At 51.9% G+C, this 23347-nt stretch overlaps 1 protein-coding gene across 2 annotated transcripts in view; it reads left to right on the plus strand.

The window, feature by feature from the left end:
- The window catches only part of LOC119951664 (sodium- and chloride-dependent neutral and basic amino acid transporter B(0+)-like), a 70180-nt gene that overhangs the window by 12989 nt on the left and 33844 nt on the right, over nt 1-23347 (plus strand). The window contains exons 3-6 of one of the 2 annotated variants that reach the window (XM_038774854.1): nt 1598-1729; nt 9831-9998; nt 18903-19041; nt 20440-20572. In XM_038774854.1, the coding sequence (XP_038630782.1) occupies nt 1598-1729; nt 9831-9998; nt 18903-19041; nt 20440-20572 (572 nt within the window). The remainder of the gene's footprint in view (nt 1-1597; nt 1730-9830; nt 9999-18902; nt 19042-20439; nt 20573-23347) is intronic. The other variant, XM_038774855.1, reaches the window with a different exon arrangement.

Here is a 23347-nt window from a genome sequence, read left to right on the forward strand (position 1 = left end):
TCCTGGGGTTTAAACCATCAGATTCAGTGGTCTGGTCAGCCTTTATCATTATTAGTTGACATAAATCTCATTCTCTGGTGATGGTGACTGAATTTAACTCCTCCCCTGTATTTTGTACTATTGCTGGGATGCTTGTAGTATCCTCTACTGTAAAAACCGATTCAAAATATCTATTAACTCCTCTGCTATTTTTTTGTTCCCCATAATTACTTCCCTGGTTTCATTCTCTGAGGGTCCAATGTGAACTTTTACTTCTCTTTTCCTTTTAATGTACTTTTAAAAAGCTCTTGCTGTTTGTTTTTATGTTGCCCGCTAGCTTCCCTCATGGTTGATGTTCTCCTTCCTAATTGTATTTTTGGTCCATCTTTGCTGCATTCTGAATCTATCCCAGTCTTCTGGTCTCCCACCACCTTCACCATTGATTTGCTGAAGTTTTAGCATTAGAGCTGAAAGTTAAACCTATTCCATAGATGATGACAGTTCACATCCATCAAATCCTACAGTAGCCATGGCCAGTGAGATAGGAGAGGCTGAAGAGAGATTGAATTTATTTTAGAACATAGAACATAGAACATAGAACAGTACAGCACAGAACAGGCCCTTCGGCCCTCGATGTTGTGCCGAGCAATGATCACCCTACTCAACAGGGCCGGCTCAAGGCACCGGCAACTCGGGCAGTCGCCCGGGGCGCCATGTGCTAGGGGGCGCCAGACTCGGGTCCCGCGCATGCGCAGTTGGGCCGGCGCCAACCAGCGCATGCGCGGTGGCCGCACTCCCCAGTGTGGCCGCACTCCCCCCGGTCCGTCCCCTCGGTCCGCCCCCCTCGCTCGGTCCGCTCCCCCCCCGCCTCGGGTCCACCCCCCCCCCCCGCCTCGGGTCCGCCCGCCCCGCCCCCCCTCGGGTCCGCCCCCCCCGCCCCGCCTCCCCTCGGGTCCGCTCCCCCCGCCCTCCCCTCGGGTCCCCCCCCCGGGTCCGCCCCCCCCTCTTGGCCCCCCCCCCCCCCTCGGCCTTGCCCCCCCCCCCTCGGCCTCGGCCTCGGCCCCGCCCCCCCTCTTGGCCCCGCCCCCCCTCTCGGCCCCGCCCCCCCTAAGGGCGCCGAAGTTCAGCTTGCCCGGGGCGCCAGCAACCCTAGGGCCGGCGCTGCTACTCAAGTCAACGTATCCACCCTACACCAGTAACCCAACAACCCCCCCCATTAACCTTATTTTTTAGGACACTAAGGGCAATTTAGCATAGCCAATCCACCTAACCCGCACATCTTTGGACTATGGGAGGAAACCGGAGCACCCGGAGGAAACCCACGCACACACGGGGAGGACGTGCAGACTCCGCACAGACAGTGACCCAGCCGTGAATCGAACCTGGGACCCTGGAGCTGTGAAGCATTTATGCTAACCACCATGCTACCGTGCTGCCGGGAGCATTTTGTCGAGAGAGATTGAATTAAAATATTTCTGGATGGATGGATTGAAAGTTAGATGGAAAGACAGGGACAGACAAATATGTTTTCAAAATGATTTCAGGAGTTCAGCCTGAAAGTGGTTTTCAGTCTTGCCCAAGTTTATACTTCACTGAAGTTGTTTGTTATATTTTCCAGGTGTGTTTCTCATTCCCTACACAGTCATGCTGGCACTGGTTGGGATGCCTGTGTTCTTCTTGGAATGTTCCTTTGGTCAGTTTGCCAGCCTCGGACCAGTTGCAGGGTGGAAGGCCGTGCCAATCATGCAAGGTTAATATTTATTTGTCAACAGTTTAAATGATTAATAGGTGTGGAGATGTTGGTTGTAACTTTCTTATCAGGCAGGATTTATGTCAGGATTGAGGTACAAATTGCAACCTGATGGTTCATTTCGTAAACAAGAGCAGGTACAGACAACAAAGACGCAGGCACAGTGAGTGACATGTTCCAAATGTAATTTAATATTATTAATGCTGGTGCCCTTTTTCATTTTCCTGGAGGGTAGCTAATATAAGCCCAGTATTCAAAAAGGCAGGTGGAGAGAAAACAGGGAGCAATAGACCAGTGAGCCTAACGTCGGTAGTAGGGAAGTTGCTAGAGTCCATGATCAAGGATTTCACAGCGCAGCATTTGGAAATCAGTAGTATATTCAGACAAAGTCAGCATGGATTTACAAACGGGAAATCATGCTTAACAAATCTACACGAATTCTCTGAAGATGCAGCTTGTAGAGTTGACCAAGGAGAACCAGTGGATGTGGAATATTTAGACTTTTGGAAGGCTTTCAATGAGGTCTCACATAGCATATTACTATGTAAAGTTCAAGTGCATGGGTTTGAGATGAATAGAAAGCTAGTTAGCAAATGGGAGGCAAACATATGGAATAAATGGGTCCTCGTGAATCAGTTACAGAAAGTAAGCGCACAGGTACACAAGCAGTAAAGAAGGCAAATAATGTGTTGGCCTTCATCGCGAGAGGAACAGGGTTGTTTTACGTCAATCGTATAGGGTGTTGGTGAGGCCACACCTGGAATATTGTGTGCAATTTTGGCATCCTTATCTCAGGAAGGATGCTCTTGCTATGGCAGGAGAACAGCAAAGATTTACCAGACTGATTCTTGGAGTGGAACATATGAGGAGAGTCATATGTTGGTTAGGATTCTATTAATTGGAGTTTAGAAGAGTGAGAAGGGATCTCATATAAATGTATAAAATTCTAACAGGACTAGACAGCGTAGATGCAGAAAGAATGGTACCGATGGTGTGGACGCCCAGAACTAGGGGTCATAGTTTGAGGATAAGGGGTAAACCTTTTAGGACTGAGATGAGGAGAAATTTCTTCCCCCAGAGAGTGGTGAATCTGTGAAATTCACGACCGTGAAAAGTAGTTGAGACCAAAGAGTTGTGTGATTTCAAGAAGGAATTAGACATAGCTCTTGGGGTCAAAGGGATCAAGTGATATGGGAGGAAGGCAAGATCAGGGCATTTAACTTGATGATCAGCCATGATCATAATGAATGGTGGAGCAGGCTCGAAGGGCCGAATGGCCTGCTTCTGCTTTTATTTTCTATGTATGTTTCTGTGTAAGTGCTCGTTATTTGACTTTGTAATGAAAGTAAGAGACAACGAGCGGGATTTAATGACTGTGGTGCCCTCAAGCCGAGAGCACGACAAGGCGGTTAAATTGCGGCAGAGGCTAAAATCGAGAACTGTACTACGCTGGTCTGTTTGCGATCTACCCACCAAGAACCCCACCATAGTATGATGACAAACTAATAATCACCAGTTGAGCCCAATCTCCAAATAATTAACAGGGGTGACCCCCCTATCTAATGCTCCCCCGTGATCTCCCCAACAAGTGGTCACGCAGGCGCTGATTAGTACTCCTTTTTAAAACGTGCAGCTGGCGGAAAGGCTGCTGCAGGAACCCGAGAAGGTAATTAGCCATCTACACTCACAGGCAAAGAGCTCGAGGGCACTGGGGTTGCTGCCCAGTACTCTGATGGGGGTGGGGAAGCCAGTGGGGGGGGGGGGGGTCAGCCTCAGTACTGGTGACCCGTCATCGTTTGGGGGGTGTTATGGAGCAGGGGGTGGGTGGCTGCCCCTGGCCAGGGTTAGGCTTGGGGTTGGGGGGTGGGGGGGTGGGTTTGGAGAGATTTCTTAGTACCCGCGGGTCCACCATGCCAACCCATGGACTGTGTATCCCGTTCCAGGGCTAACCCAGCCTTTGCTCACCGCGACCATCCACTCCCATTGACCGCAGAGGACTATGGCCATGCGGCTGAAGGCTGTAGCTAATTGGAAATTGCCAATCGCAGTGAAGTGAGCACTTCCCACATCCCAAGTTGTTCCCTGCGGGTGGGCGGGCCAAGTGGCATGTGTGGGTTATTACCCAGCATCCCAATCAGACCGTGATGCCTGCACACTGTGCCTGAACACTGCAGGAGGCAGCGGCTAACAGCCCAGCACCTAGGACGCAGCGGCTAACATTCCAACAACTAGAGGTTCGGCCTCAGCACACATCGGCAACCAGAGGGTGGGTGTGAGCACCGGGGAAGGAACAGGCGCCCGGTCCAGGTAACGTTACGTGCAGATGTCTATATGATGACAGCTGCGGCCGGAGATGCGTAGGCACAGTTGGGTGATATCTTGGACCCCGTGGAACCTGCCCTCGTGGGACTGATGGGAGGCCAGCCAAATGCTGGAGGAGGCGGCAGCAGCAGTGTCGTCAGAGGCTGAAGGCAGTGGCCATGTTCAGGGCCCTGCCCAACACCTGAAGACCCGGCTGCCCCGGCCAGGGAGGGATCCAGAAGAGGAGGCCCACAATGTCTTAAGATGTACAGGTGTCGCTGATCTTTGGAGCAGATGTACAGGTGTAGTTGGTGTTTGGAACAGATGTACAGGTGTAGTTGGCCTTTGGAGCCGATGAACGGGTATAGTTGGTCTTTCGAGATGTACAGGTGTAGTTGGTGTTTGGAGCAGATGTAGAGGTGTAGTTGGTGTTTGGAGCAGATGTACAGGTGTAGTTGGTGTTTGGAGCAGATGTACGGGTATAGTTGGTGTTTGGAGCAGATGTACAGGTGTAGTTGGTGTTTGGAGCAGATGTACAGGTGTAGTTTGTCTTTTGAACAGGTGTATGGGTATAGTTGGTGTTTGGAGCAGATGTACAGGTGTAGTTGGTGTTTGGAGCAGATGTACCGGTGTAGTTGGTGTTTGGAGCAGATGTACGGGTATAGTTGGTCTTTCGAGCAGATGTACAGGTGTAGTTGGTGTTTGGAACAGATGTACAGGTGTAGTTGGTCTTTGGAGCCGATGAACGGGTATAGTTGGTCTTTCGAGATGTACAGGTGTAGTTGGTGTTTGGAGCAGATGTAGAGGTGTAGTTGGTGTTTGGAGCAGATGTACAGGTGTAGTTGGTGTTTGGAGCAGATGTACGGGTATAGTTGGTGTTTGGAGCAGATGTACAGGTGTAGTTGGTGTTTGGAGCAGATGTACAGGTGTAGTTTGTCTTTTGAACAGGTGTATGGGTATAGTTGGTGTTTGGAGCAGATGTACAGGTGTAGTTGGTGTTTGGAGCAGATGTACCGGTGTAGTTGGTGTTTGGAGCAGATGTACGGGTATAGTTGGTCTTTCGAGCAGATGTACAGGTGTAGTTGGTGTTTGGAACAGATGTACAGGTGTAGTTGGTGTTTGGAGCAGATGTACTGGTGTAGTTGGTGTTTGGAGCAGATGTACAGGTGTAGTTGGTGTTTGGAGCAGATGTACAGATGCAGTTGGTCTTTCGAGCATGTGCCGCAAGAGGGTCAGCCGAAACAAGGGGACAATACAGTACCTGTGCCATATTCTCGGGGATTTGGCACTATGTGGAGGAGGAGGATACCCGCTCCCAGTGCAGACCTGAACCTCTCCACCTCAGGATCATTCCAGTGCTCAAATGGGAACTTATGCAGTATCTCAAGCTGCAGCCCACAAGTGCATCTGTGAATTCACGGATGCCGCGTTTGCCAAGGCAGAAAGCTATACAATCTTTGACACGGACCAGATCCAGCAAGATACCCTGGCAGCAGGATTCTCCGCCATTGCTGGGATACCCCAGGTCCATGGGCTAATAGATGGCACGCATGTCGCCTTGCGCACACCGGGCCGCCTGGAAGGGGTTCCACTCCCTGAACATTCAGCTTGTGTGTACCAACCACATGAAGATCACGCAGAGGTGGCATGGTGGCACAGTGGTTAGCACTGCTGCCTCACAGCTCCAGGGTCCCAGGTTCGATTCCGGCCTTGGGTGCCCATCTGTGTGGAGTCTGCACTTTCTGCCTGCGCCTGTGTAAGATCCCTCCGGGTGCTCCGGTTTCCTCCCACTATCCAAAGAAGTGCAGGTTAGGTGGATTAGCCATGCTAAATTGCCCCTTAGTGATCAAATGGGGATAGGGTGGAGGCTTGGACTTGAGTAGGGTGCTCTTTCCAAGGGCCGGTTCAGACTCGATGGGCCGAATGGCCACCTTCTGCTCTGTAAATTCTATGATTCTACGATTCACTGCACGTGTGCAGCAAGTGTGCCTGACAGCTGCATCCTGGGTCAATCAGAGACCACCCCAGAATGGCTGGTTGGCTCTTGGGGGATAGACGTACCCATTTACGACCTGGCTAATGACGGCAGAATGGAGCTCGGTGACCGATGCGGAGACCCGATACAATGAGGCCCATGCTGCAACGTGGTCTATCATTGAGCGGTGCTTCGGATGACTAAAAATGCGATTCCGATGCCTCAACCTCTCTCTGGTGGTGCACACCAGTACACCCCCCAGAGGGTCTCCCACTTCACAGTGGTCTGCTGTGTCCTCCACAACCTGGCACAGCAGCGAGTTTACATGTTGGAGGTGGAGAGAAGGAATATGTGGCCACCTCTGAGGAGGTTGAGGACGAGGAGGTACCGGACCAGGAGGGGCTGGAGGCCGAGCCTAGTGAGGACCCTTAGGACCAGCTGGAGGATGGAGTACAAGTGGGACCAGCAAGGGTCCAGCGTGCCCCAAGGGCCAGGGAGGGCTTCATCCTCATCTGCTTCATATAGGATGTGACCTCATCCGCCATTCCCCCTCTCCTTAACCCCCACCTTCCCTTCCAGCCCCCCTACGCCTCCTTCACCATCTTTCCTCTCCCCCATTTTCCCACCCACCCAGGGTCTGCATAATTTCACACCAGAGTGAGATGGGACTGTTTCGCCCCCCACCTACCCTTGACGCCCCCCCCCCCCCCCTTACTCGCTTCCCCCCAATGTGCCCTCTTAATGATCGTCGACATGCTTAGGGTCCAGTGTCCCCCCAGGATCCACATCAGAGGTGGAGGATGTCTTGTTATGCTCTAGGCGTAGCATAAGCTGCTTCTTTGATGTTCACGCTGACAAAGGAAGGTTCAGACGTGGAGATAACTTCAACACGTTTATCAAACTATTTATAATTCTTCTACTCGGATTTACCTCTGCTGTTAATCCTTCTATAGCTACTCAGACTGATGAACCAGTCTGCTACAATCCACGTGGTGGGTGTGATGTTGAATTAGCCCTGTGTCTATCCTCACTGAGTGTCTCCACTGGAAAGAGGAAGATCATGTGTGCTGTGTCCTTTATATATGGGTTGGCGTAATGCCCCCTGTGGTAGTGTCACCTCTGTGTGAATTATGAATGCCCATTGGTCGTGTCCTAACTTACTCACCTATTGGTTAAGTGTCTGTGTGTCGTGTCTCTGGTGCTCCCTCTAGTGTCCAGCTAGTCTACGTGTCTCTACAGTGATGCATATCACCACAGAGGAAGTCTGCTGGATGCCCAATCCCGTGGCTTTGATGCCCCTGGCTGGCATCCTCATGGGGCTCTGGAGCCAGACGGCCTGGCGCACTTGCTCTGACGCCCAGTTCTGGGTGCTGACTGCAGGAAGCACTGTTGTCAGTGGGTTGGGACTCAGGAGAGCTGGTGGCCGCCATCGCTACTCCGTAGCATGGCTCCAAGTTGACACCCAGCACCCCCTCCTGCCGGTCTGTGTCATAGGGGCCTGGGGTTCACTTCATGATGAAAGACCAGCTGGATCGAGCCCCAGCTGCCCCTGGCAGCTCCCAATGTCTGCAGAATTGTGCCAACACCCTTGGCGATGCTCCTCAGTGACTAGGACAGGGGTGGGCAAACTACGGCCCGCGGGCCGCATGCGGCCCGCCAAAGGTCTTTATGCGGCCCACCAAGTCATTAAAAAAAAAAAATTTTTTTTTATTTAAATTTTTTTTTTTAAGGTTAATGGGGGTGGAGGGTGGGGGGGGGGGGGCTGTTGGGTTACTTACTGGTATAGGGTGGATACGTTGACTTGAGTAGGGTGATCATTGCTTGGCACAACATCGAGGGCCAAAGGGCCTGTTCTGTGCTGTACTGTTCTATGTTCTATATGAGGCGTCCAGAATCATAACCGGGTGAAGTAATTATTTTACTTAATATACTATGCGGCCCTTTAAAATTGTGAATTTCTGAATGTGGCCCTTGCACGGAAACGTTTGCCCACCCCTGGACTAGGACATGCTCTGGAACGCCCGGCAATGTCCACATGTGACTGGGACACGTCCCCCACTGACCAGGAAATGCTCCACAGCACCTCAGCTGTACCCACCTGAGACTGGGACATGCTTCGGGTGCCTCATCAAGGTCCACCGGGGTGACATTGCCCAATGACTGGGACATGCTGTTGCAGATAGTGAAGAATTTTGCCAGAGCATTTAGCAAGGTATAAACTGGTTGGAGGTTTGGCGGAGAAATGGCAGATAGCATTTAATCCAGACAAGTGTGAGGTAATGCACTTTGGATGGTCAATTCCTACTTTGCATGTAGGAATTACACAATTAATGGAAGAAGTCTTGTGAGTACTAACAGGCAGAGAGAGATCAGGGTGAGTATGTCCACCAATCACTGAAAGTGGCAACGCATGTGGATCAGGTGATCAAGAAGGCATATGGCATGCTGGCCTTCATCGGTCGGGGCATTGAATATAAAGATTGGCAAGTCATGTTGCAGCTATTCAGTACCTTATTTGGGCCTCTTTTGGAATACCGTGTACAATTCGGTTTGCCACACTACCATAAGAATGTGGATGTTTTGGAGAGGGTAAAGAAGCGGTTTACTAGGATCTGGCCTGGTATTGAGGGCATTAGCTATGAGGAGAGGTATGGGCAGCACGGTAGCATTGTGGATAGCACAATTGCTTCACAGCTCCAGGGTCCCAGGTTCGATTCCGGCTTGGGTCACTGTCTGTGCGGAGTCTGCAGATCCTCCCCGTGTGTGCGTAGGTTTCCTCCCATAGTCCAAAGATGTGCAGGTTAGGTGGATTGGTCATGATAAACTGCCCTTAGTGTCCAAAATTGCCCTTAGTGTTGGGTGGGGTTACTGGGTTATGGGGCTAGGGTGGAGGTGTTGACCTTGGGTAGGGTGCTCTTTCCAAGAGCCGGTGCAGACTTGATGGGCCGAATGGCCTCCTTCTGCACTGTAAATTCTATGATCTATGATAAACTCGGTCTGTTCTCACTGGAACGGCGGAGGTTGAGAGGTGACCTGATAGAGGTCTACAAGATTATGAGTGGCATAGTCAGAGTGGATAGTCAGATGCTCTTTCCTAGGGCAGGAGAATCAAGTACTAGGGGACATAGGTTTAAAGTGCGTGGGGAAAAGTTTAGAACAGATGTGCGTTGCAAGTTTTTTACACAGAGGGTGGTAAATACATGGTGCCTGGTGAGGTGGTGGGTGCAGGTACAATCGTGGCATTTAAGGGGCATCTAGACAAATAAATGAATAGGGTGGGAATGAAAGGATACGGACTCCATAAGTGCATATGGTTTTAGCTAGGCAAGTACCATGGTTGGCGCAAGCTGAGAGGACCAAAGGTCCTGTTCCTGTGTCATATTGTTCTTTGTTCTTTCCCCCTCGCCTGAGGTGTGGTGACCCTCAGGTTAAATCACCATCAGTCAGCTCTCTCTCAAAAGAGGAGCGCAACCTGTGGCCCCCTAGGACTGTGGTGACTTTTAATTTTTCATTCATATGTTTGTATGTTAGGTTCTCCACATCTATACTAATGGATTCCTTTATCGTTTTAAAACATTTCTCTTTATTCACTCATCAAGGTGTACAGAACATTATGGGACCTGATCGAATGTCCTCGTCCCGCCTGACTCAGGACTCAATGAGGACATCACATTTGTGGCGCTCGGGGTGCCCGCGAGATCTTGTCAGATGTCAACTGCAGAAAAAGACCAATGGTTTGCTCGACCAGCAGATCATCCAGGTCAAAGAATTGATTTCAAAACAGTAGTTCCCAATAAAATCTTCTGTTTGTTGTTTTATTTTAAGGTGTGGGGATCACTATGGTCCTTGTGAGCTCAATTTGTATCATCCTCTACAACGTCATCATCGGCTACAGCCTGTACTACTTGTTCGCCTCCTTCCAATCCCCCCTGCCGTGGACAGACTGCTTCAGATGGTGGGGCGCAGATGAAACATGCAGCAGGACTCCCAAAGGTACTGTCTGAATATCTATTGAGTAAAGTATCGAGACCCACTGTTTATTCTTCATTCTGTCAGTCTGAATGTGAGGGGAAAATGGACAGTAGTTTCAGTGACCATCTTCATTGTGATCACACAGCAGAGATACTGGGATATGTGGCCATCTAAAATGGCCACCCACAAAGGATAAGGGGAATTGTGGTCAAGTTAGGACACACACAGTATCACAGCCCCTGTGTATTGGGCAAAGGAAAACCAGACTGAACTGAAACTTGCACTTGTTAAAGGTCAATCACCGATTTCCCCAGGACAATAGACTCAAATTAAGGAATAGCAACAGCAGCAGACTCACCGGCGCCACTTCCCCTTATTTGGAAAGGCCTACGTACTTGGTACAATGGTAACTAGGACTCGCCCAGCCATCGAGGTACCCGCCCTTAATTGGCCAGAATCGATTCGGGTGATCGAGACCCTATCGATCCATTGGATCCTGAGTTGGGACCGCCCAAAAGGGTGCAAAAAAGGAGAAGGATCATAGAAATCTAGAAGTTACAGTGCAGAGGCCCTGCGCAACTAGGGATCGGTTTCTTTTGGGAGCATTTGCAAACTGCTCACCAACTGCAGCATAACGACCAGCCAAGTTCAAGACCCACGATCGCTACCTGAGAGAGACGAGCCAAAGCCGAGACGAGCCTGACGACTTCCAGCCGACACACGTGGGGATCCAAATAAAGGCCTTATTGACCCGCACAGAGCCGGTCATCCAGAAGTTAAGTAAAGGTCATCTCAGTTGATAGGTGTAGTTTAATGCGTAGCTGCATGCATCATTGCACATAGAGATAAGTCTTGTGTTTAGAAATAAACTGTCTTTTGAACTAACATACTGGTTGTGTGTGGTCATTTGGTCAATGTAAGAAACATACTCACAGCTTGTGGTTTGTTAATAGAAGTAGCAAGAAACAGGAATCAGCAGCGGCAGCAATCATGTCACTGAGCCACCGGGATTGCAGGATAATCAATAATGAATTTAAAAAATGAATGATGGTAATGTATTTATTATGACACCCTGGGCGATTGCGCGGTCAATTCTAGCCCCACAGACCCCATAGTCCCAACATAACTGAAAACCAATAATTTGTGTTTTCATAAGATCTTTAACCCTTGACTGCTCCAATGAGTTATAGACACCAGATTTATAAGTAAAACATTAGCAAACTGCTTATTAATAATACGAGGATATTCAAGCCAGTGCACTTCCAATCACAGGCCACCAGATGCACGCAAGATGTTCAGTTTCAGTGTAATTCTGCTCTTCTACCACCAGATGGAGCTTCCGTCTCCCTGTGAATTACTGCAGCTTCTTTCCTGTCTCTGCACAGATTTCATCACCTTTGTCCGAAATCTGTACAGACACTCTGATCGTATGTTGATGAATGTTCTTAGTTTAAGCTTCAATTTGAGCTCTTCCCAGCCCCTGAGACCCAGGGTTAAAATGTTGCAGACCTGTGGAAAAATGGCTTGCAGTTTCTCATTCCAGAGATGTCTTATGCAGCCTTTGCAGATTCAGCTCGAATGTCTCCTGAAATCATCTGACAAAGAGAGGGGGAGAGAGAGAGAGGAGAGAGAGAGAGACAGGGCGTTTCGGCATGGTAGCACAAGGACGGTACAGTTGTACAGTGGTTAGCATTGATGCTTCACAGCTCCAGGGTCCCAGGATCGATTCCTGACTTGGGTCACACTCTGTATGGAGTCTACACATTCTCCCTGTGTCTGCACAGGTCTCCTACGGGTGCTCCGGTTTCCTCCCACAATCCAAAGGTGTGCAGGTTAGGTGGATTGGCCATTCTAAAATTGCCCTTAAATTGTCCTTAGTGTCCAAAAAAGGTTAGGTAGTGTTACTGGGTTACGGGGATATGGTGGAACTGTGGGCTCAAGTAAAGTTCTCTTTCCAAGGGCCGATGCAGACTCAATGGCCGAATAGCCTCCTTCTGAACTGTAAATACTATGATTCTTTGATTCTCCATTACCTTCTGATGTGTCAGGCAGGTTGGTTTGACATTGACTGCAACTGGATGCAGTGAAGCTAGAAACAGACGTCTGACACAGGAGATGATCCAACACTGTTTTATTTAACTAGTGGACTGCTAGACATGTTCAGCTGTGGGTTGACACTCTACTAATCCAACTGATGACCTTTTACTGGCTTGACCAGACTTACTGGCTACCGCATGGTGACTGTATTCACTAGCTTGTGCACTCTGACTGTCTCAGTAGCTGGGTCCTGAGAGAGGGAGAGTCTTAATGCCCTGTGGGCTTTATAGTGGTGGTGTCCTGTCTGGTCATTGGTTGTTCTGTGTTGTGTGTTCATTGGTCATCCTGTGTGTCAATCACTGCCTGTCTGCATCTCATTATATACATGAGTGTTTTTTTGACAGCTTCTAGCTGAGCATCCTTCACAGAACTGAAGACAAAATGGAACTCTTCAAAAGACCCGCCACCTTTCTGGAAGTTTCTGACTCGCTCCACCAATCACAGGCAATGATAGGAGATTGGCTAAGAGGTCTACATCCATTGATTGGAGGCTTGCCAAGTCTATCAAATCATCATTCACAGATTCTGTCACAGAACCCAAGCAGATGCCATGGGGGTTAGTCCATCAGAACAGGGAGTTTCAATGTCCAAAGAGTGTAATTCAAACAGAAATCCCAAATGGTGCAGAAATGTTGCAGTAGCTAACCAGAAGACTGTTGGTCAAAGCAGGCAGCAGGACAGGGATGAAAAGGGAATGCAGGACAGACAAAGGGCTTTACAACAGTATCCTACGTAACCTACGCTAACCCTCATGTCTCTCTCTCAACGTGCAGGAGGAGGACATCCAGATCACGAAGCCCGGAGATCTAACTGTGTGCCTCATGGCTTCCAAGGAGTGGAAATGAAGGAGAAGAGAGAAATGGAGTCACCTGTCCGGGCAAAGGAAGGAACACTACCCTCAAGATGAAGGGGTGGCTATGCCTCCTGCGCGCACTGTGGAAGAGCCAGTGAGCCATTCTTTGTCGGCACCTCACGGGACCCAGGGTGTGAGGTTCTCTGGCCTCACTGAGGCGTATTTCTCAGAGGCGGGAGGCAGCCCACCAATGGCTGGCAGCAGGATCTTCCGTTTGCACCACTGTCAATGCGATTTTGTATTGAATCCACCCCACACTCCTGGGAAACCCTTGGCAGCGGTGTGTCATCAGCGGGGCTGGACTATCCTGCTGGCGTGAACAGCCAGAAGACATCGCTCAGGGTCTATAGGCACTGCTTACCAATTCTGTCAAGTGTCGCCAAGACTGCGCATGTCCAGAGAATTGGTTGGTCAAATCAGCCATCTGATTTGGTACAGTCCCGACAGCCGACCAATGAGGTTTCCCATCGTGGGCACCCCCATGCCATCGGGAAATCCGCGGGCGTGAGTGCACTGCCGGCGCAACAGAGGATCCTGCCAATGGAAAATCTAGCTGTCCCCATTATCCAGAGTCTGTGGATCACTAGTCCAGTGACATGACTACTTTGCCGCCATCTCTTCAGTGGGCAATTAAACAACTAACAGGGGGAGGTGTTGATGGGTTCTATTATCTTAACCTCTGGCAAGGGAAGCCAATTTATTGCTGGCTTAAAGTCTCAACTAAAAGAAATTTCTAAGCATTAAAGGAACATAGGGCGCGTTTCTCCATCCCGCCGTCGGGATTCTCCATTTCGCCGGCTGGTCAATGGAATTTCCCACTGTGGGGCAACCCCACGCGATCGGGAAACCACCGGGCTTCCAGCAAAATGGAGAATCCCGATGGCGGAGAATTCAGCGTCTTAGATTGGGTCCTCAAATGCAGGTCCTCTCTTCCAGGGGGTCTCAAAACCCAAAAGATTTACCTTAGGATTGGGATTAGGATACATTAGGATACATTGAGGAACGTATTAGGAGAACAACTTCTTTGAAAATTTACCAATATGGGGCGAAATTCTCCGACCCCCAGCAGGGTCGGAGAATCACCTGGGGCCACCGAACATCCCGCCCCCGCCGTGGCAGAGATTCTCCGCCACCTGGGAAGTGGCGGTGGCGGGAATCTCGCCACTCCGATCGGAGAGGCCCCTGCGGTGATTCTCCGGCCCAGATGGGCCGAAGTCCCGCCGCTGGGAGGCCTCCCGCCGCCGAGGTTTGAACCACCTCTGGAACGTCGGGATCAGCGGCGCGAGCGGGCCCCGGGGTCCTGGGGGGGGGCGGGGGGTGATAGAATCCAGGGGGGTGACCCCACGGTGGCCAGGGCCGCGATCGGGGCCCCCCGCTCAGACTCCGGGCCAGTGCCCTGGGGGCACTATTTCTCCTCCGCGGCCGCCACGGCCTTCGCCATGGCGGAAGTGGAAGAGAACCCCACATCACGCATGCGCCGGCAGTGACGTCAGCGGCCAGCTGCCGTTAACGTCACTGCCGGCGCATGCGCCGACCGGCGAAAGCCTTTCGGCCAGCCCTGCTGCCGGGGGCGACGGTTTTTTGTGCCAGTCTTCTGGTGCAAACCACTCCGCGCGGGGCTGGCCCCCAAAGGTGGGGAGAATTCACCACCTTTGGGAAGGCCCGACCCCTGAGTGGTTGGCACTACTCCCCTACGCCGGCATCCTCCGTCACGCCGGGTAGGGGAGAAGCCCGCCCATGATCTCTTAGAAATTTAATAAGACATCCAGAGTAGTGTGTTTATGTGGATTTGGAGAAGCTCCTGCAGGATTCGAGAGACAATGGGCTGGATTCTCCGTTTCTGAGGCTAAGTGTTGACACTAGCGGAGGAAGTGTGGCTTTTTACGACAAAGAAAACGGTGATACTGCTGCACAGATTCAGCTACTCTAAATAGGCTAGCACCATCGCCGAGTGAAACACAACCAATTCCATGGAAAACGGTGCCGGATTTGCCGGGCCCGTGATTGGCACTCATGAGGTTCACATGCCACAGCCGCATTTAAACGGTTCTTTCCCCAATGCCCACTGTCTCAGCCAACAAGGTGGCTGGAAGGAGAGCAGTGCCACGGTTCTGGGACGCTGAGCTGGACACCCTCCCGGACGCCGTAGTGGAGAGAAAGATGACCCTACACCCGGGCGCCGCCATTCGCCGTGTGTGGGCAGAGGTCGACCTCCGAAGAATGGCCAGGGTGATTTAGCTGCTCCGTGCCCCGGCACTAACTCTGTACCCTCCCCCCAGGAACACTTAACCCTTTACCCCGGGGTACGGCCAAACCGCTACCCTGCCCCTCATGCCAGCACCCATGCCCTGGCAACTGAAGCCGCCATCTGTGCTGCATGCATCGGACCGTCTGACGGTTTCCCCCCCACCACCCCACCACCCCAACCGCTCGGAGAGAAGGCTGCATACAACCCCCGCTGAAGGGGAAAAGACTGGAGGGGGACTAGCAGAACAGCAGCCCTCACCATGCCCGGAGGAAAGGGATGTCGCCGAGGTGGAGTGCGGTCATGGGCGAGCAAGTGTGACCCCACTGAGTTGCGGTTGCCCGTGACACATGTGTGGGCATTACCCGCCATCTTAATCCCCCACCCCCATCACCCCCACACCCACCCTCTTATCCCAACCTCACCTCACCCACCTCCACTCTTGCACTCCCCTCACCCCCTCATCCCCTCATCCCCTCGCTCCCTCACCCCTCCCCTTCACCCCCCCCTCCCGCTCACCCCCTTGCCGCCCACATCCACTCCCCCAGCATCCTGCTGTCTAATCATACATGTAGTCTTGTGTTTTACTTGACTTGTCGGAGATGGGGCCAGCCCATCTGGACTCCCCTGCCCGCCAGTGCCAGAGCCAGTGCCCCCCCCCCCCCAGACTCTGATGGGGAGAGGAGCCTACACACCAGCCGTTCACGAGAGACTCCGGACACCCCGGAGGTGACAGCGATTTTCCGTCACAGCTGTTTCCAAAACCCTCCACCATCCCAGAGACAATCACTTCAGTTGGGCACATTAGTGAAGAGGCTTCTGGGACACTATCTGGTGTGCTCCACACATCACATCCAGTACAGCAGGTGGAGGTAGGAGCAGCCGAGGGGCCGGATGGTCTGAGGGCAGGCTGGCCCCAGGAACCAGCTGCCATCCAGATGGGTAGTGGGCTTCTGGAACATCCAGTCCCAACTACGCGTGAAGGAGCAGGGGAAGTTGCCGGCCACGCATGCCACCAAGGCCTACATCGCAAGGTTGGCATCCACAGTGGAGGCATTGGTGGCGACGGTTTCGGCTATGTATCATGTCCAAGGCCTGGGGCATTATGGGCAGGCGGTAGCCGATGATCAGAACACGGCTGCCCTCTCACAGGCAGCCATGTGCCAGAGCCACCTGGATACAGCGGCGCTCCTTAGCATGGCTCAGTCACAGCAGCCATGGCTGGGAATGTCAGTGGCATTGCCCAGACGCTGGCCAGTGTTGTGCAGACACAGGGCGGGGTGGCCCAGTCCCAGAGGGCGGTGGCCCAGTCCCAGAGGGCGGTGACCCATTTGCAGTGTGATGTGGTGCAGTCCCAGACGTAGATGGGCCACTCCCTGTGCTCCATGGCCGCGAGCAAGTAGACCCTGGTTGAGACCAGAGCAGGCCCCCAGGACTGGCAGCGCCAGGTGGTGGGGAAGCATCAGGGGTTGGCTTCCCTCGCACCCACGTCCAATGGAGTAGCCCGGGGGCCATCGGGCACCCCAAGGGAGGAGGAGGTAATGGGGCCCATGTCGGTGACTCCCGCAGGGTAGGTGCTGGTCCATCGCAGTGCCTCGGACTCCCTCCCCTCCTGTTCTTGGCGCATCCAATGGACAGCAGGCAAAACAGGGTGGCACAACACCACCCGGGACACCCGAGCAGTGGCCGGGCCCATCCAAGCCGGGTTGCCCCAGGAGACGTGTGCCTTGTCGCAGGGCAGGAGTCATAGCAGGCCGCCTCCACTCCTGCTGTACCATCTGGTGAAATGGAGGCCTGGTGGATCGGCTCTTGTGGGGGTAGCCAAGGGGATTGGAGGCCCGTTGGGTGCATATGCTCTGTGCAGGGTGGTACCCTGGCAAACCTTGGCAGTACCAGCCAGGTACCATGACAAGGCAAACTGGGTGCCAGCCTGGCACTGCAAAAGTGTCCATGTGACACCTTCAGTTGGCAGGGGCACAGCCAGGGTGTCAGGCTGCCATTGCCAAGGTGCTAAGCTGGCATTTGTTTGGCGGCAATGATCGGGTATTGGGGCTGTGCGGCGGCGGCGGGGGGGGGGGGGGGGGGGGGCGGCGGGTACCTCCTTTTAGTGAGTTGGGACTAGGGTGGGGTGAGGTGCGGGCGCCACTCCGGTGCCTCGAGAGATTGGGATACCATTTCCCGATCCCTCACTGCACTGAGGATTTCCGGCGAGCTCCTCAATGCTGAAAACGTTGCGAAGTGCGGCCCCGTCGGCGAGTTCCCCGCCGAGGGTCCCGATCTACCTGGATGGGCATGAGATGGGGTATTTCTCAGCACTCAATGTGCCGGGAAGCACGCGGGTAATCTAACGCACAACGGCACTCTGCCCCCACTTGGGTACATTGCGCCCTCTAATTAACACCTGTCACTCTCTCTGTCAGTGAGTTCCCCACCACTATCTAACCACGCTTAGTCACTTGATGGGACCCAGGAGAGTTTCTCCCCGGTCAAGCCCACACTTAAAATGTTTCCATCACTGGGGAGCTGAACTCACTGATCTGACCGGCGCCACAGAGATTGGGCCACCATTTTGAAAGGATGCCTCACTCTCGATGTGAGCTTGAGGGACCCCTACAACCACGGGCAATGTCACCCCCCCCCACACACATGGGGGCATTATCCCACACCCCTCCAAGTGAAGACACCCCACTATGGGGTCGTTGAGAGTCCACCATTTTCAGGCCTACCCACATCCCCTTTTGGGCCCAGCCTTCCAGGACACCCACCATTCGCCCTCTCCAAACCTTCATATCTGCCCTTCATGCCCCCACCCTTCATATTTCTCTCAACCCTCCTTTCCTAAGGCCACCCTCAGGCTCTGACCCTTGACAGTGCCACCCTGGCACTGCCACCCAGGCAGTTCTCCTGCCAGCCTGGCAGTGCCACCCAGGCACTGGTAGTGCCAGACTGGCAGTACCAAGGTGCCAGGCTGACATGGCAAGATGGCTGAATGCCAGTGGGAGAGCCAGGGTGCTGCCTTTCGCTGACCCTGACCACCGAAGGATCTCCAATAGCTTGGGAGACTCCCCCAGTAACTGTGATACCTGATCCACATTTGTGTGGACCAGTATTAATTGCCGCCCATGTGATCACTCGCTGGGAGCCAGCTCGATCACGGGAGGCCATTCAATTGGGGGTCTTGCCCGTTAACGATATGGAGATTGGCCTTAATTGGTGATTATCAGTTTCTCGCCAATAATCACCAATTATTGTTTATAAAAAGTGATGTCCGGATCTCACCAATGGGATTGGGCCGGTTACATCAGAAACCCATCGCTGCCCAGTTCGGTTCCCGATTTCGGCCTCTCCCGCGAGATATCCAGCACAATCTGGCGGTTAGTTTGTGCCTCAAAACATGCTCCATTCCCTTAACTCTTAATTCAGCCAATTCTTTGATAATCATGACTCATTGAATCGGCTGTTTATATTTTAATGACTTAATTTAGATTGATGATTACTAACTTCGAAACATTTCTCAAATAAAATCTCCAGTTACACACAGAGGGAGCACCAGAGCTGGACTGTGCTGTGTGTGGAGTGTGCAAACAGAACCTCTGTTGTTTTTACCCATCTGTAACCTCCCCCATGCAATTAAAGGGATTCAGTCAGAGTGAAATAATGGCCCAATCACGAGCAATGACAGCATCATTCACAGCGAAATGTAAATGAAAATACATCTCTCATTTTCTAGATCCACTCTGCAATCTCACTCTGGATGATGGATATTTTGAAATGGTGAATACAACATGGCTGCATGTGAACAATGAAACTTGTCCAAATGGATCAGAAATCTACGTTCCTCACCAGGGTCCAAGTGAGCAATACTGGGAGTAAGTAAATGACTACAGAAAGCTGCACCTAGAACCTGGACAGCTGTACCAGTAGCTTCCTCTTGGGAAGGTTCGTTGGGTGAATGGCCTGTTTAATGAATAAAAAGCTGTTTGATTTAGAGAGAGGTACCGTTCACATCATACACCTGTTACAAAATAGCATCACAACAGGGGACCTTTCATTCGTTAACAGCTCCCCAGTTTAGAACACTGCAGGTTCACTTTAACAATATTTATACAGTGAAAACCTGAGCGATTTTGTTTATCTTCTCAAAGGAGAAAAAGTCACCACAAGAATTCCTAAACGTTAAATGGTTCCAATCATTAATGACTGTGTTTAATTGAATCCAGTGTTGTATTTAACCCATAGACCTGGGAACTGAGTTGAGGAAAAGTGTCTGGTAGCATGGTAGCACGGACTATGGGCTGGATTCTCCGATTCTGCGGCTGTGTCTGCAGGAACCGTCTGGACTTCCGATCAAAACGTCGGCGCTGCCCCCGCACCGATGCTCCACCCGGTGGGGGCCAGCAGTCACACCTCATAAAGCCCCCAGCTTTACCTGCCGCTATGGACGCAAAATGGCCGGGTCCATGAGCACAGTGGCGGCCTGCAGCGGCCTGGCCGCACAACATGGTGCTGGCCGCGCATGGACCTAGCCTGCCAAAAACTGCCCCCCCGCCGACTGTGGCGGCGCCGGGCACAGTTCGCAGTCGCCACGCCAGGTTTATGAAAGGTGCGAGGGCACGAGTACAACATCGTTGGGAATTCAGCCCATCGGGGGGCTCAACATCAGGGAATGGCCTCAGGTGACGTCCTGAGGCTGTCCCGAAGGCTGGCTGCGTACTCCTCGAGTGTACCATTTTTGAGGGGGCAGTGCATCGGAAAAATGGCGTCGTCCCCGATATCAGCGGGAAAATGGACTCTCCGGCCGATCGCCGAACACGATTTCGGCATCGGAGGTCGGAGAATCCCGCCCCATATTTAACAATATGAAGGAGCTGAATTCATTGGGAGACAGTGACTAAACCAGGTAGTTTAGCACTGTTAGCAAAATTAAATGAACTCCCACACATCTCATTGGCACTCACTGCTGAAACACAGCTGTATGTTTAAAAACATTAGTAGAAACAGAGATGAATTATAAAAGGTCTCAGGGTTCTCAGGTACGCCAGCCGCAATTTCCTGCACGGTGCGCCCTTACCACCAGCGGGATTCTCCGTTCCAGCAGCTGGCCAATTGGATTTCCCATTGTGGCCACCCCATGGCGTCGGAATTCCACCGATGGTTTGCTCCCAATTCTTGGCAAAATTATTTGACTAAATATTTTGATGTATTTTATCTAATAGCGTCCGTGTGTAATAGTATACTTAGTTGCTGTCTGTTATTGTTTTATTCAGCAAAGTGGTTTTACGCCGTAGCAGTTCAATGGATGAGACTGGGGAGATAGTCTGGTATTTAGCCCTCTGCCTGCTTCTGGCCTGGCTGATTGTTGGGGCAGCGTTATCGAAAGGAATCAAATCTTCAGGGAAGGTAAAATGGTTGTTGATGAATTGAGTTAAATTGAGTTAAAGTACAGATTTCAGCAACAATAAAATTAGACTTTATGAATCATTTGTGAAGTGGGCTGGTTTACCTCACAGGTGATGTTAAGTAACTCCTTGGGGCCGGGTGGGTGATTCATGATTCATGAACACATCAGGCCGAAATTGACTTGGGGCGTGATCGAACCAAATTCTTTCTGAGTATGGTAGTGAGTGGGAATCGCTGGGTGTTTCCCAACGGCCGACCCGGCGATTCTGTCACCGGTGTTTAACGTTAATTATGGCACTTAATGATGCCCACAGACTTCATGCCGCAAGTGACTGTTCCACCGGCTGATTCGCCGGCCCGTGCCTGGTAGTACCCGCTAACGAGAGGGAACAGCACTTAAACAAATCCGACAGAGCAAACCCCAGGCAGCATGCAGTCATGCCACCGCGCAGATCAGCTCCATGATTCAGGGATGCCAGCCTGGCCAGACTGATGGATGCGGCCGAGTCCGGACGGGAACCTTGTTCCCCCGAGGGGTTTGGTTGGTCAGCCACAGATCAGCCAGTGCTTCCTGGGAGGCAGTGGCAGCAGCCGGCTGCGTGGGGTGTGTCAGTAGAAGGACCACCACCCTGTGCCGCAAGACGCTCAATGACTTATGCCGGGCCGCACGGGTGAGTTGGCATCGATCTCCTGGCAGTAGTCCCACCTGCCGATTGGAGGAGTCATAGAACATAGAACATACAGTGCAGAAGGAGGCAAATCATCCCATCGAGTCTGCACCGACCCACTTAAGCCCTCACTTCGACCCTATCCCCGTAACCCAATCACCGTTCCTAACCTTTATGGACATGAAGGGCAATCCACCTAACCTGCACGTCTTTGGACTGTGGGATGAAACCATAGCACCAGAGGAAAGCCACGCAGACACGAGGAGAACGTACAGACTCCGCACAGACAGTGACCCAGCGAGGAATCAAACCTGGGACTCTGGCTCTATGAAGCAACAGTGCCAGCCACTGTGTTACCGTGATGCCCTCTGTGCTACCTTGTTGCCCAAGTGCTATGGGCGCAGGAGATTTCATTTCATTTAATTCAGATTGTGCTGGCAATGCTTGGCACCGAGGCCACACTGCTGGGGTGGCGGCCACAGTCGAGAGCCTGGAGCACAACGCCGGCAGCAGCATGGGTGGTGGTGACCAAGGAATGGCTCAGTCAGTGGCTGGAGGATGTGTCTCAGGTGGTCCTTGCTGGGGCGCTGCAGGGCATGTCCCAGTCTCAGGTGGTCATTGCCGGAGCTCTGCCGAACATGTCCCAGTCACTGGGGGACGTGTCCCTGTCTCAGGTGGGCCTTGCAGGGGTGCTCCAGAGCATGTCACAGTCACTGATGGTCGAGTCCTAGACACAGATGGTCATTGGTGAGGCACTGCAGAACCTCACAGAGGGGCATTGCTCAGGGTCACGCTGATGACACGCTGTCACGCTGATGACACGAAAGTCGGTGGAGTTGCGGACAGTACGGAAAGATGTTGCAGGTTACAGAGGGACATAGATAAGCTGCAGAGCTGGGCTGAGAGGTGGCAAATGGAGTTTAATGCATAAAAGTGTGAGGTGATTCACTTTGGAAGGAATAACAGGAAGACAGAGTACTGGGCTAATGGTAAGATTCTTGGTAGTGTGGAGGAGCAGAGATCTCGGTGTCCATGTACATAGATCCCTGAAAGTTGCCACCCAGGTTGAGAGGGTTGTTAAGAAGGCGTACGGTGTGTTAGCTTTTATTGGTAGAGGGAGTGAGTTTCGGAGCCACAAGGTCATGCTGCAGCTGTACAAAACTCTGGTGCGGCCGCATTTGGAGTATTGCGTGCAGTTCTGGTCACCACATTATCGGAAGGATGTGGAAGCATTGGAAAGGGTGAAGAGGAGATTTACCAGGATGTTGCCTGGTATGGAGGGAAGATCTTATGAGGAAAGGTTGCGGGGCTGCTTTCGTCAGAGAGAAGAAGATTAAGAGGTGACTTAATTGAGGCATACAAAATGATCAGAGGATCAGAAAGGGTGGACAATGAGAGCCTTTTACCTCGGATGGTGATGGCTAGCACAAGGGGACATAGCTTTAAATTGAGGGGAGATAGATATGGGACAGATGTCAGAGGTAGGTTCTTTACTCAGAGTAGTAAGGGCATGGAAAGCCCTGCCTGCAACAGTAGTACTCGCCAACATTAGGGGCATTTAAATGGTCATTGGATAAACATATGGATGATAAGGGAATAGTGTAGATGGTCTCCAGAGTGGTTTCACAGGTCGGCGCAACATCGAGGGCCGAAGGGCCTAAAGAACGCTGTAGTGTTCTATGTTCTATGGTGCAGACACTGGGGAGAGCCAGATGACACAGGGAAATCGAGAGCCCAATCCAGCTGCTCCTCTGACCAGAGGTGAACCCTGTTGTGTTATGCTGCTTCGGATAACACAGGCTGCTACTTGATGCAGTCTTAACTAAAGGATACTCCAGACTCTGAAATGAGTTCAAGGCGTTTATTGAACTATTAACACAGTTCTCAAATGAGTTCGACTCTCTGCTAATGTAACTGTAGTAACTCAGTCTAACTGTACCAGCTTACTCTAAGCCACATGCTGGGGTGTGATGCTGCTGATCAACCCTCTCTAACTCTCTAGATGTCTGTCTGTGGAAAGAGGCAGGGTGTGAGTGCCTCATCCCTTTTATAGTGTTTATGTCATGCCCCCTTGTGGTGATGCCACCTCTGAGTGTCCTGACTGCCC

Source organism: Scyliorhinus canicula, chromosome 17 (assembly GCF_902713615.1).
Source record: "Scyliorhinus canicula chromosome 17, sScyCan1.1, whole genome shotgun sequence".
In the NCBI taxonomy this organism is placed as follows: domain Eukaryota; kingdom Metazoa; phylum Chordata; class Chondrichthyes; order Carcharhiniformes; family Scyliorhinidae; genus Scyliorhinus; species Scyliorhinus canicula.